Here is a 14170-nt window from a genome sequence, read left to right as displayed (position 1 = left end):
CTCAGGTTTTATTCACATGTATTTTTGAGCAGTGATATTAGGTGCATGATCATTTAGGATTGCTATGTCTTTTTGAAAAGTTGATACCTTTTGGCATTGTGAAATGTCCCTCTTTATTCCCGGTAACATTCCTTGTTTAGAAGTACACTTTTCTGATATTTATTTAGCTATTCCAATTTTTTAAATGATGTTTGTGTGGTATATATTTTTCACACCATCACCTATTTCATCTCTCTTTTTAGTATTTTAATGTGTACTTTTTTTTTTTCTTTTTTTTTTTTTTGAGACAGGGTCTCACTCCCTTGCCCAGGCTGGAGTGCAGTAGTGTGATCTCAGCTCACTGCAACCTCCACCTTCTGGGTTCAAGAAATCCTCTCACATCAGCCTCCAGAGTAGCTGGGACTACAGGCGCACACCCCCATGTGTGGCTAATTTTTAAATTTTTGTGTAGAAATGAGGTCTCACTATATTGCCCATGCTGGTCTCAAATTCCTGTGCTCAAATGATCCTTCTGCAAAATTCTGGGATTACAAGTGTATACCACCACGCCCAGCTTATGTGTGTGTGAGAGAGAGAGTGTGTGTGTGTGTAAATAACATATATTTAGATCTTTATTTTTCAACCAATCTTAATAATTTAGCCTTTTAATTTGAGAGTTAAGTCATTTCCATTTAATGTAAATATTGGTATGATTGGATTAAGCCTACACTTTGCTGTTTGCTTTGGCTTGTCTTATCTGCTCTTGCCTTCTTTTTTTCTTATTGCCCTGCCTTCTTTTGCATTAATTTGCATAACATCTTCTCTTGAATTTTGGGATTATTAAAGATACCTATTCATTTTGTTTCTTTGGTTTTGTCTAGGAATATACATCTTTAACTTTCCCGAATGTACATTAAAATAATATTATACCACTTTACGTTTAGCATAAGAACCTTACAACAGTAAACCTCCAATCCCCTTTCCTATCTTTTGTACTATGTTGTCATATATTTTTACTTCTATATATTATACATCTGACAATGTAAGCTTATTATTTTGATTTCAATAGTCAATTATCTTTTTTAAACAAGAAAAATTTCTCCTATAGCTATTTTCCATGTACATATCAATTCTAATGCTTTTAATTCCTTTGTGTACATTAAAATTTTCATTTCATGTCATTTTTCCTCTTCCATTAACTACTTCCCTAATCTTTATCATTTTATTCCTGTTATAGCAAGTCTGCTGACAATGATTTTATCCTTTTTTTTTTTTTTTTTGGTTGTTCCAGTAAGTTTTTATTTTACTTATTTTTTCTTTTTTTTTCTAAACAAGTTTTTGCAGAGTATGTAATCCTAAATACTGGTTTTCAGCAATTTAATTATGCTTTTTGTTTTTTTGTGTGTGTTTAATAATTATTTTTTCATGGGATTAATTAGATCTGTTGACCCTGTAGGATTACAGTTTTCATCAAATTTGGAAATGAAAGTTGTCAGCCATTATATCTTTAAATATTTTTCTGTTCTTCATTCCAACTGTCTTTTTCTGGAAATCATTTTTTGTATGTTGGACCAATTGATATTTTCCATCTCACTGAGGTTCTTTTTATTATTATTATTTTTGTATCTGTATTTTTTATTTCTGATAGTTTCTATTGTTAAGTGTTGAAAGTCACTGATTTTTTAATGCAGCCTAACCTGTTTTTAATCCAATTGAGTCTATTTTTTATTTTAAACATTGTATTTTTTTCTTTTAAATTTCCTTTTGGACATTGTATGTCTTTTATTTCTTTACTATATTCACAATTTTTCGTTTGTTCTTGAAAATAAAATGTTTATAAACATTAGCATTTTTTAAATGGTTGTCTGCTAACTCCATCTTTTTTTATTGCAAGACTATTTCTATTGACTGATTTTTCTCCTGTTTATGAGTTATATTTTCTTGATTCTTTACATACCTGATAATTTTTGTTTGGATGCCAGGTATTATATACTTTTCGTTGTTGTGTATTGGATTTTATTGTATTTCTTTAAAGAATGTTGAACTTTATCCTGGAAAATAGCTTAGATAGTCACGGGTCACTTGGATTCTTTTGAAGCTCGCTTTTAAGTTTTGTTAGGGAAGGTGCAGCAGAACAGTCTGAAAGCCAGGGGTCAGTTAGCCCCTCTACTAAGCCGTGAAACTTCTGAGAATACTACCTAGTTGGTTACTACGTCTCTTTACTCTGGTTGTTGAAAATATGGCTTATTCCAAGCTTTCTCTGGGCTCTAAGAAATTTTCAGCCTAGGGTTTTCCAATGCCATTTTCCTTCATCCCATGCATGTACCTGTCAGCATTCAGCCAGTGACTCAAGGGAACCCTTCTGCACATCTCTGAAATTATCTTTCTATCTAACTTCTTTCTTTTTGAACACATATTCTATTTGGCATCATAAGTTTTAGCAGCCTCAGCTTCCTCAGATTCAACTCTTTGTCTCTCAACTCAGCTATAATACGGGCTTTGGGTTTACCCTCTCTGTGTTGCAGCCTAGAAATTGCCTCTGTACTCTGCTTCATGTTTTTTTCCTTCTCTCAGAAATCACAGTCCTGTGCTTCCTGTAATTCAATATCTAAAAACAATTGTTTCTTGGTCTGTATTTTTGTTTTATTTGGTTGTGTAGTTTAATAGCTTAACAAAGAAGAATAAATACTATAAAAACTAAGAAGAGACTGTTCAGAAGAAGAATATTCTTCAGTGCCTAACGCAACACAAAGGTCACGTAGGATTAGTGCTGAAGTGTTTTCATTAAATTGAAGACCAATAATAAGGGCATTTTTTTTTTTTAATGTTAGTGAGTGTCATTCCAATTGATTCCATTGGGTTGTGAAATATTGGAACATGATGACCCAGTGTGATTCTGCTTGACCTAATAGCAGTACCCTATAGAGATATAAACTCTTTTTACCACTGAGTTAGCACAGATAAAATAATAGACTCTAACCATCTTCACATGTATGATAAAACATTTGAGCCTGGTTGAGAATATGCTGCCCTAGAGGAAAACAAGTGTACTGATGATTCTTCAAGGAAGTTCCGATGTCTGACTTCCATTAGACATGTGATTAGAGAAAATAAAAACTGGACAGGACATTCATTTTTCTATTGCCAATAGCATTATTACGTTTAAAATTCAAGAGAGCTACATTTTTAGAAACAAAACAAAAGCTCCTCAGAATTTCAAAGTGTTCTGATGAGTATGAACGCTACTTTAAGTGTCTATGACACACTTTTGCATTTTCAGCTTCAAATGCAAGCATCCACTCTATCACTTGGACTCAGGAATAAGCCCTAGGGAAACTTACAAGAGTTCCATTTTATCCACAAAATGCTGTGATATAGCCAAACTCTAATTCAACTCCTGAAATGGAAGTTGATACCTCATGTTCAATATCGAAATCAGGATAAAATACATTCCCAGTTTCTGTTAAAATGTAGTTATATGTTTGGTACTATCATTTTTACTGATCATTAGATAAATATTCTGTTAACTAAAGTTGATTGAATTTTTTGATTACTTTAAAATCACTGTTAAAAGTCTAAACTTCTGAATCAAGAAACACTTCGCCGTTATAAAGAATTACAAAAACAAACAAACAAACAACAACAGCAAAAAAGCCTCATAGAGCCTGTGTCAGACCATCCTTGCATTGCTGTAAAGAAATACCCGAGACTGGTTAATTTATAAGAAAACAGGTTCAATTGGCTCACAGTTCCGGAGGGTGTACAGGAAGCATAGTGGCATCTGTTTCTGGTGAAGGCCTCAGGAAGCTTCCAATATTGTGGAAGGCCAAGCGGGGACAGGCTTCCACATGGCAGGTTCGGGAGAAAGGCAGGATGCCATGCACTTAAACAACCAGATCTTGCCAGTTGGCACTCTCTGCTGCAAGGACAGCACCAAGTCCTGAGTGCTCAACCCCCAACATCCAAACACCTCCCACCAGGCTCCACCTTCAACACTGGGGATTATATTTTAACATGAGAATTAGTGGGGACATATCCAACTGTATCAGAGCCCTCTCAAGTAATTTATTTATGAGCATGTGTTTTACTGTTTTTAAAACGGGAATGACTATTTTAAATGAACAGTGATTTGAGATTTATAGCTTCCCTTTCTTTGTGTCACGGATAATTTCTCTGTGCTAAGGTATGAGCATGCACATCATTTCAGCTGTTATTGAAGTAGAATACGAAGCCTGCCTTCTTTCACTAGCAGGGGAATAGTGAGTAAATTCTCTATTGCTAAACAAATATTACATCTAATTATGGTTTAAGTTTGATGTTGGCCATAGTGCTATCTAAACACGTGGTTAACGGTCTGGTTTATTCTCCACTATAACTTCCTGAATAAACTTTCTGATTTGGAAAGGTCCCAATGTACTGGACAATTTGGCCTGTACTGTCAACAATTTGTACTGTCAACAATTTTGTAAAAATTCGTGCTTTGGTTTTATACAATTATTTGGATAATTGCATATTTTAGTTAAAGATAAAGATGTCTCACAGGATAATTTAAATTTATTATATGATTATAGTTTTGATAACATATCATAGTTTTCTATTAATACCTGATTATGGCCCATTTTGTTTAAGTGAGTCAATACATACTCAAAGCAGTTGGCAAAGAAAAACTACGTAAGTGAATATGTAAGTCATTCTAATTTTGAGATTTTATTCTACATCTGATGTTCTTTAAGTTACTTGGGGGTGAGGTTAGTGGGTTATTCTATGCCTTAGAAGCTGTGTCCGTGTTTGTAATATACAAATAATCACATTTTAGGTCTTTGGGTTTAAAATACCTTCTAGTAGCAGCCCCTATTGCAGCCTTTCTACTGATTAGCAATAATGAGATAGAAAAATACTTACCTATAAAGACAAAAAATAAAGCTAATCATGATAATTATTTTAACATCAGAATCTGGGAAGATTTTTAACCAAATATTTGGGCAGGAAAGACAATAGAGGAGGGACTGGTGATTATACATCACATCTTAGAAACGATAATCTCATAAGTAAGCTACTGTTAGCAGGAACAAAAACATAATACCCCTGGTAGCAGTGGATATAAGAATTAAACTGAGGAGGGAAAGTGTGAAATACACAGTGAGATGCAGCCAGATTTGGATCTAGGAATTTGGCAAGGTGCTATGCATATGACTTTACCACTGAGCTGTAGATCTGAGAAGGATAATAGAACAGCACCAAAAAGAGTTAAGTCACAGACAAAGTGCATACACTATGTGGTGGCAAACTCGGACACAGAGAGAGGTGATGCCCTTTGTAATGACAAGTCATGCTCTGCTTGGGAGACAGAAACCACACTGGTTTCTTAAATGGAATTGTTAACTGATAAAAGGTGGTTGGTTACTAAAAAAGGATAAAAGAAAGCTATAAGGGGTCCCGAGTACGGGTACAGAAGAGCAGCTACTCCCTCTAGGCTGAGGGAAGGAAGACAGTGAGAGTTAAGGGCTAAGAGAGGACATACTCCTTCTCCCCACCTGCAGCAAAGCTGAGATTCAAAGGTCTTTGAAGAAGGTGTTGCTGTCATAGGAATGTACAGCCTATGGGTGGTCAAACAAAACCAGAAACAAACATGTCGGAGTTCATAGGCAAATGTGTGTCTATAGAAGCTGCCCACCGCTCTTGGAGGATGGGAGCATGCTGGGCTACTGAGAAGCAGACTTCAAAGTCAGAGTGTGTGTGCAGACCAAAGTTAGTCAGAAGAGTGCCTATGGAGAGACAGTGTGCCCTCCCAGCTGGTATTCTTTCTGGGCCACTGGGTTCCCGTGCTAAATAATACAAAATAATGATGAAGATTCTAATGAAGAACCAGAACTCAGCTTGGAAGTGTGGTGGGCCACCATTATGGACTTATTAGGTCCTTCCAGAGGCCTCGATTGACCAAGCCTATCATTCTGCCACCTGATACGGAGAAATGTCTACAGGGTCTACCTACTGTATCACAAAGCACGGTGAATTTGGAGCTCAGAAACAGTAGATGTATAATTGGCACAACTGGTCCCAGAAAATGACTTATTCCAAGATCCTAAATGACATTTTAGAAATTCATTTGGCATTTTTATTAACTTGCAAGAAGATATGAGCTCTGTAAATCAAGAGCAGAAACCTTTAAAAGGAGAATATAAGACAAAAAGACAAATGGATAAGCAGAAATAAAAGATGAGAGAAATGAAATAAAATTATTCAAAAGAAGTTAAGATTGCAATAGAGTAATGAAAATAAGCATTTGTGATATGTGTATATAATAAAACTTTTCCTGTAAAACAGGAGCTGTAAAAGTAGGGTACCAATTTGAGAGGTAAATACAGCAAGAAACGTAAAACAAAGGAAAATGATTTCAGAAGACATTAGGATATTATAGATTTGGCAGAGAGACCAGAGTAATGTACTTCAAGAATTATAGGTGATCCTGAAAAAGAAAATTGATTACTTAGAACAGATGTAAAAATCAAAAACAAATCTAAAGAAGAAACAGTACTGAATCAAAACTCAATTATGTTCCCAAACGGGAAGAACTCATTATATTCCAGTAAATTGATGGGGGAAAAAAAAAAAAAAAACCAAGATTTAAAAAATTCTAGCAAAAATGTGAATTATGTAAATAAAGAGAAAATCGCGTTTATATCTTGGGCAAAGAAAAACATTACTAACAAAGACTTCAAATCAGAATTGTATTCAAGAATAAATGCCAAAAAACAATAGGCTAGATGTTACTTCTCTTTAAGCACTCCTTGGATTCCCCAAGTCTAGTTTGGTGCCCTTTATATGTTCACATAGCATTTTGGACTTCTCCTTTCATATACTGCTTATTCTATCATGTTAAACTGACATATTTACTTGTCTCCCTCTAGTAGACCATAAGGTATGTCTCCAAAAAATGTTTAAATGCTACAATTATAAGATGATAAGGTAAAATAACTTTGTCTAAAATTTAATCTTCAAGACAAAGAGCAATTGGAAAAAACCCATACCCAACCCCTCTCTACCTCAAAAAGAGAGAAAACACATTTTCTTTCTAATTCACGTAGCACTATGGTTTCTGGACGATCATCTGTTTCCATAAACGCAGGAAGCAGTTTTAATGTTTATGTTCACTGATGTTTCCCAAGTGACTAAACTAGAATAGTACAAAGCATATAACAGATACATGATTAATACGTGTTTAATGGAAGCATAGAAACATTAGAATTAAAATTTTAAGATATTTGCCATAAAGTTGTGTTAATGGTTGCTGTTTTTATCTCCTCCATAGGCTTGTAACTGCAGCACAGTGGGATCCTTGGATTTCCAATGCAATGTAAATACAGGCCAATGCAACTGTCATCCAAAATTCTCTGGTGCAAAATGTACAGAGTGCAGTCGAGGTCACTGGAACTACCCTCGCTGCAATCTCTGTGACTGCTTCCTCCCTGGGACGGATGCCGCAACCTGTGATTCAGAGACTAAAAAATGCTCCTGTAGTGATCAAACTGGGCAGTGCACTTGTAAGGTATGTGCTGCTGACGTGCAGCTAGGGAAAACCTCCCTCAATTCTGTTTCCATTGCTCAGTTTTCACTTCATTCAGTGTTTGTTATACCTGCTTCATTAAGCTAAACAAACAGATGGACAAAATCTCATTGCCAGACACGGAGTTTTCATTGATAGGTGTTTGTTGGCATACCAATAAAACCTGCTTTTCTAGAACTTATTTTCAACCCAAACCCACCTTTTTTTGGAGTTGGTAGAGATGATATATTTTCAATGGTAAAGTGATTTTTTAAAAAGTATATTAGCTTTGCTTCAATAAGGACAACCTGGGAAGAGTGACAGGGAAGACAGTTCTTTTAAGCATCATCAGAGAAAATCACAGCTAAATAATAAGCCTTATAAAAACCATTTCTCCAAAAATTAATCTGCAATCGCTGTATACTGGAAAATACATTTACTGCTGTGGAAGTTTAGTAAAATTTCAACACATATAAACGCTGTCATTACAAACAGTGACTTTGTGCAAATTTCAGCCCTCATTAATATGGTTAAATGATGTAGAAAAAGAGCCAATTAAAAAGGATAAAAAGGATTTTTCCCCTCAGATAGTTCTGAAAAATCAATTCCAGGATAAATACAGTTTAAACTGTGTCAGAGGTATCTTTTCAAGATAAAATCTATGCAAAGAAGGACAGAGGAAACAGGAGGATAAAATCTAGGGAGTGGTTGTTAAAAGGGCCTTGAGAATTGAGGAGAACGGCAGTTTCTACCATCAAGGGCTTCAGCCAACACCGAGTACAATGCTGCATTATTATATCTTGCAATTATGATCATATATTATATTTAATACATGTTATGTATGTATATATTATATTATAATAATTACATAAATTGATATTTTAACAAGCTGCCTATTTCTTACAGCTTTTAATAGCACCACTGTTTAGGACTCAATGTTTTTATGTTGCTTTTGAAATTTTCATGAGTCTTTCATATTGCTCGGAGCAGAATCGTAGAAAATGTACCACTTACATTTAAGAAACAATGTACGATACCTTTAGTCTTACATCTATTTAAAAACAAAGCATTTTTAAAAGACCCATGAACTCCCAACAATGAGATTAACTACATGTGCCATTTGAGATGTGAGTCTAATATTCAGTGTTCTTTTGTTTTATTTTAAATTTTTTAAAAGGAGTGTGCTCCTGTTACGCATTCTTAAGGTGATTTATCCCCTAACTTTGCTGTTACAAACTTTGAGGGTCTCTTGTCTTTCCTCAGGTGAATGTGGAAGGCATCCACTGTGACAGATGCCAGCCTGGCAAATTTGGACTCGATGCCAAGAATCCACTTGGCTGCAGCAGCTGCTATTGCTTCGGCACTACTACTCAGTGCTCTGAAGCAAAAGGACTGATCCGGACGTGGGTGAGTAGGGAACTGCTGAGCCATGTAATGGTATAATGTTAGTTCCTGCTGGTGTCTTTTAGTCAGGCACTAAGGGGTAGTAGGAAATGGCAAAACATTTAAGTAACCTTTTCCTTTGTGAACATTTAGGAACAGCAAAGGGGTCACGTGCCATTATACAGTTGGAGTAAAAGCCTTTCTTATTTGTCCTTAAAAGTAGTTGACTTATTATTGATAAGGAAATAGATGCCAAGTGAAAAAGAGGAACCTTGTCCAGGAAGCATTATGTTTTGGGATGGGAAGAGTGAGGGCACCAGAGCATGAACGTTGATGTGAGCTAACGCAGCAATGAGAACCAGAACTTGTCACACATTCGTTCCAACCAACCTCAGGCAATCATGATTTTTGGAGTGGAAGCATGTTCGTTTTTGATTTTCCTTTAACTCTTCTACATTTAGATTCCATTTGTGTTAGTGTGAAAGGCTCCAGTGTTCACAGGCATTGTGGTTTTCACTATGTGAATTAGTCAAAAAGATTTATGTCCTGCCATGCTTGCCCACTATGTGTGAGTTCTGTTGCTTGTGAGAACATCATCAGAATGGGTATAGGGACTGCAGATAGACATGCAGTTCATAACTTAGTTTTAAGTAAATGTCCAAAGGTGTAAATTCAGCCTTCTGCTGTATTTTGACCCCTTGCAGGTAACTCTGAAGGCTGAGCAGACCATTCTACCCCTGGTAGATGAGGCTCTGCAGCACACGACCACCAAGGGCATTGCTTTTCAACATCCAGAGATTGTTGCCCACATGGACCTGATGAGAGAAGATCTCCACTGGGAACCTTTTTATTGGAAACTTCCAGAACAATTTGAAGGAAAGAAGGTAAGCACAAGAACTTTAATGTCAAGTGAGAACAAGATAAAATCTTGTTTTTAGAATCACAACATTTGGAGATTTATCCAATTCCTCATTCTTCTTTTTATTTTGTCAGTTGATGGCCTATGGGGGCAAACTCAAGTATGCAATCTATTTTGAGGCTCGGGAGGAAACAGGTTTCTCTACATATAATCCTCAAGTGATCATTCGAGGTGGGACACCTACTCATGCTAGAATTATCGTCAGGCATATGGCTGCTCCTTTGATTGGCCAATTGACAAGGCATGAAATTGAAATGACAGAGGTAAAGTTATTCATTGTTTGGTGCAAAGATGCCAATGGTTTCGCATTCGGTTTTGTCAGAGTGATTTCTCTTCTTCTTAACAGAAAGAATGGAAATATTATGGGGACGATCCTCGAGTCCATAGAACTGTGACCCGAGAAGACTTCTTGGATATACTGTATGATATTCATTACATTCTTATCAAGGCTACTTATGGAAATTTCATGCGACAAAGCAGGTAAACTGTAATAGAAAATATTCAAGCTCTTATTTTAGAGTCTGTAGGGAAGGTTACTGACCTACAGATATCAGATAAGAAAGATTGGGAAGTGGTTGGTTTTGCACTATAATGATAGAAGACAAACCACAGTGGCTTCCCTGTGACCTGGAAGAAGTTACTGTCATTCATCAGAAAAGAAAAATAGCATGAGAAGGAAGTTAAAGGGAAAAAAATATTTGGAATTCACTGCAGACATAGTAAGTTTAAGATGCCAGTGATAAATTCAGGAGATCATGTACTGTAGGGCAGGTAAAATTAGCTGCTGTGCTATTAACGGACTATAAGAGTGCTGAGAAAGCGACCTTCTTCACCCATCAGGAGAAGTAGGCAGGGCCAAGTTGATCCAGTCTCCTCCAACCGTGGGCATTATCTGTTCACCCCAGTGTGCCACACAATGTTGTCATTTTCCCTATGCATCATGATGAGAAATGATTCTGAATCACTTTGAAAAAATCACACAGAACAGCAAGAATGAATGCAATGTTGTCGAACCTACATGATGGGAATACTTCAAGGGCGTTGTCCATGTTTTCTTATGACCCAAATTGGCCAGTGGAAGTGAGGCTTGTTGGGTCTGACACTTAGGAACACACTGGGGACATTCATGATACCAGTGTCGGTGGAGTCCTGGGACAGAAATCATCTCAAACTTTTAAAGAAAGAATGTGATACATGAACCCAATATTATGAGTGTGAACTATTATTTTCCATGAATATAATTGTAAAAAGAAGGAATAACATAGTGTCAAAAGTAAAGAGATGATTGTTTAATTTGAAAGAGTGTGTTTACAGACCATGGGAAAGGATTAGTAATGAGGAAAATATTAAAATGTGAAATAAAGAGAGAATAACTAATAGAGGAACCAGGAGACTTCCACGTCATGAGCCCTCATGGTCATATTGCTTGAGTGGAAGGTTCACCTTATCCAATGGGATAAAATGAGAAATCGCACAGATGTAGGTAAGTTTCACACCATGGAGGCAGAAAGTTGAACTGAGTTCGTATATGAGATCTCATTTTCTCTTTCACATCAGTTTCTGTTACAGTCTATAAGAATACAGAATCAATATATGTTTGTAAATAGTCTTATGTAATAAATTCCTAGACCTGCGTAGGAAAGCAAAACAGAAAAATTATGAAGTTTCTCAGTGGCCAACTAATTAATATAAAAATACTATTTTTCAAATGTTTATACTGTAATAAGCACACAAGACAGCAGAAAATCTTTTATTTCATGCAGAAGATCCATAATGCTTTTCTGATTCATGTAGAGACTTTTAGTAAAAGAGTAAACCAAGGACTAAAACTCACTTTTATATCTGTATTCTTATGGCTTCCTTTTGATATTTCTCACTATAACAGGAGATTTTTTATATGAAATAATAAAAAAGCATATACTTAAAAAATGCTGTCAGCTATACTGTTAATTATTTTAGAATATCAAATGTAAATTAGGTGGCAGAAGCCATAGCAAATTTGCATGTCTTAGAAAATAGCAGGTAATTTCGTGAGTTTACAAATAGATTATTTCGCGAATGGTTCTGTACTGCAGTAAGAGTTTGGTAGTAAACAGAACATCTTGTTAGCGGAACTGATAGAAACAATATTGTCATTCATCTTTAATTATACTTTCTTTGCTCCTCTCCCACCAATTTCACCTTCCTACACTGTGACCCTTTGTCTTTTCTTCCCCACCTCCGTGTCTTTTTCTTTTGTCACACTGTTTTACATACCTCACTAAATGAGATCCTTTGGTTTAAGTGAACATTTTTTTGAAACTTTAGAATACATTTTTCCTGATCTCAGTAAAAACTAGGGTCATAGTCTCACAATACTAAGAATGAATAAAGCGTGTCATCAGCATTTGATTGTGTAAGGCAGTGGAATTGTGGCAAAGGTTTTTAAAAGGTTTGAATAGTCCCCCTAAAGTCATTAAAATAACCCTGTATCTTTATTTATTCAATTATAAATGTAAATCTCAAAAGCAGAGAGTTTAAGAGTTTATATGTGATTTGAGATTTGAACTTTGTACATTGTATCAGTGCTGGCATTATCTTTTTTCTTTGCTTTTGTTTCCTTTTATAAAGTTTAATTTAAGGAAATAGCAACTTTTGCATTTCAGTATTCATTTAAATGGAAACTGGAGTTTGGCCAAATCCCTGATCCAATCAAAGCCATTGCCCTCTAATCCCCTGAAAAAAAATGGTGTATTACAAAAATATTTGTTGTTGCTGCCATTCAAGCTTCACTTGATTTGTAAACACTTGCTGGTCTGTTATGTGCATTCGTGTGCAAGAGAAAGGAGAAGGAAGCCAGTAGCTCCTCCGGCTATAAAATTCCATGGAGATGCCAATGCAAAGTTACCTTCTTACTCCCACAGAGAGCCCAGAGAACATAAGGGAGGTCTTTCTTGCAGGAGGGGAGTAGTTTGTTAACAGCTTACCACTACTGTGTGTACTTATAGGGAGCAGAGAGTGAAACTTGAATTTTAATTGAATGTGTGTTTCCTCAAGACCAATCTTCAGAGTGCAGATTACAATGCTAGCAAAGCGAGAACATGCATTCATAATTCAGTTTCAATAAAACCTACTATGCTTGTTATAAAGTTTTGATTCAAACTCCTTAAACTACTGGAGGTAACTTTTATTTGAAGCAAAACTATTCATTGTCACATTTTAATTTGAAGCAAAACTATTCATTGCCACATTTTAAAGTTTGTTTGCCAAACATGTTTGTGTTGCCAGTTAGTCCATCATAAAACAGTCCCAGTTTATGGACTACATATATTTTTTAATGAAAAGGGTATTAATATGTTATTTTCAATTGTGATTTTCTTTTCAATTATAATGACTATTCACCATCAGAAAAGGTGAGTTAAGTTACTTGAAGGAATTATTTAATAAAGTTAAGAAAATATTATTTTGAAACATTATTTATCTTCAGAAAGATATCAATATTATTAGATTATGCGTGATCATTATTTTCTAGGTGGTTTTCTAAAGTTCTTGAAAGGTCATTCAGAGCATTGGGAAGAAGAAATTCACGATAGTAGTAAATTAAAAGCCATTTCACCAGTGCCTATGCGAAATAACCAAATGGGGAATGACCTTGGGTTGTCTGTTTGCAAGAATATAAATGTCTAATTAATTGGCCATGTCTACTTGAAACCACTCATATTTTAAAAAGTAGGGGAAAAGTTATCAACAGGATATAAGACATCCAATATACTGAACTTCTTATGATTTATGTGACTCTTTTGCTAATATGTACTCCTAACATTTGAGGAAGCAAAAATGCAATATTAGGATGTGGTACCTGAGTCCCAGAAATTTAAACAGCTTCAAAACAATGTTAATTATCTTGATTTAATCATCCTACAAGTTATCTATGTATCAAAATATCACATTGTTCCAATAAATGCAGTTGACCCTTGAACAACATGGTGGTTAGGAGCATCAACCCCACCTCATGCAGTCAGAAACCCACATATAACTTTTGATACCTTCAAAACTTAACTACTAATAGCCTCCTGTTGAACAGAAGCCATACTGATAGCATAATAGAGTAACATATATTTGTGTAGGTATTATATACTCTATTCTTATAATAAAGTGAGTTAGAGAAAATAAAATGTTATTATGAAAATAATAAGGGCTGGGCTCAGTGGCTCATGCCTGTAATCCTACCACTTTGGGAGGCCAAAGCAGGCAGATCACTTGAGGTCAACAGTTCGAGACCAGCCTGGCCAACATGATAAAACCCGTTTCTACTAAAAATACAATAATTAGCTGGGCATGGTGTTGCACACCTGTATTCCCAGCTA

At 35.6% G+C, this 14170-nt stretch overlaps 1 protein-coding gene across 1 annotated transcript in view; it reads left to right on the top strand.

Annotated features, from left to right (window-relative positions):
* Positions 1–14170, top strand: part of LAMA2 (laminin, alpha 2) — a 613484-nt gene that overhangs the window by 398208 nt on the left and 201106 nt on the right. The window contains exons 24-28 of the mRNA XM_011951660.1: positions 7289–7525; positions 8786–8929; positions 9610–9789; positions 9899–10087; positions 10171–10304. Of these exons, the coding sequence (XP_011807050.1) occupies positions 7289–7525; positions 8786–8929; positions 9610–9789; positions 9899–10087; positions 10171–10304 (884 nt within the window). The remainder of the gene's footprint in view (positions 1–7288; positions 7526–8785; positions 8930–9609; positions 9790–9898; positions 10088–10170; positions 10305–14170) is intronic.

The sequence above is a fragment of the Colobus angolensis genome, unplaced genomic scaffold (genome assembly GCF_000951035.1).
Source record: "Colobus angolensis palliatus isolate OR3802 unplaced genomic scaffold, Cang.pa_1.0 Scaffold322, whole genome shotgun sequence".
NCBI lineage: Eukaryota > Metazoa > Chordata > Mammalia > Primates > Cercopithecidae > Colobus > Colobus angolensis.
The sequence above is the reverse complement of the archived record's forward strand: the minus strand, read 5'-3'. Positions and strand labels throughout refer to the sequence as shown.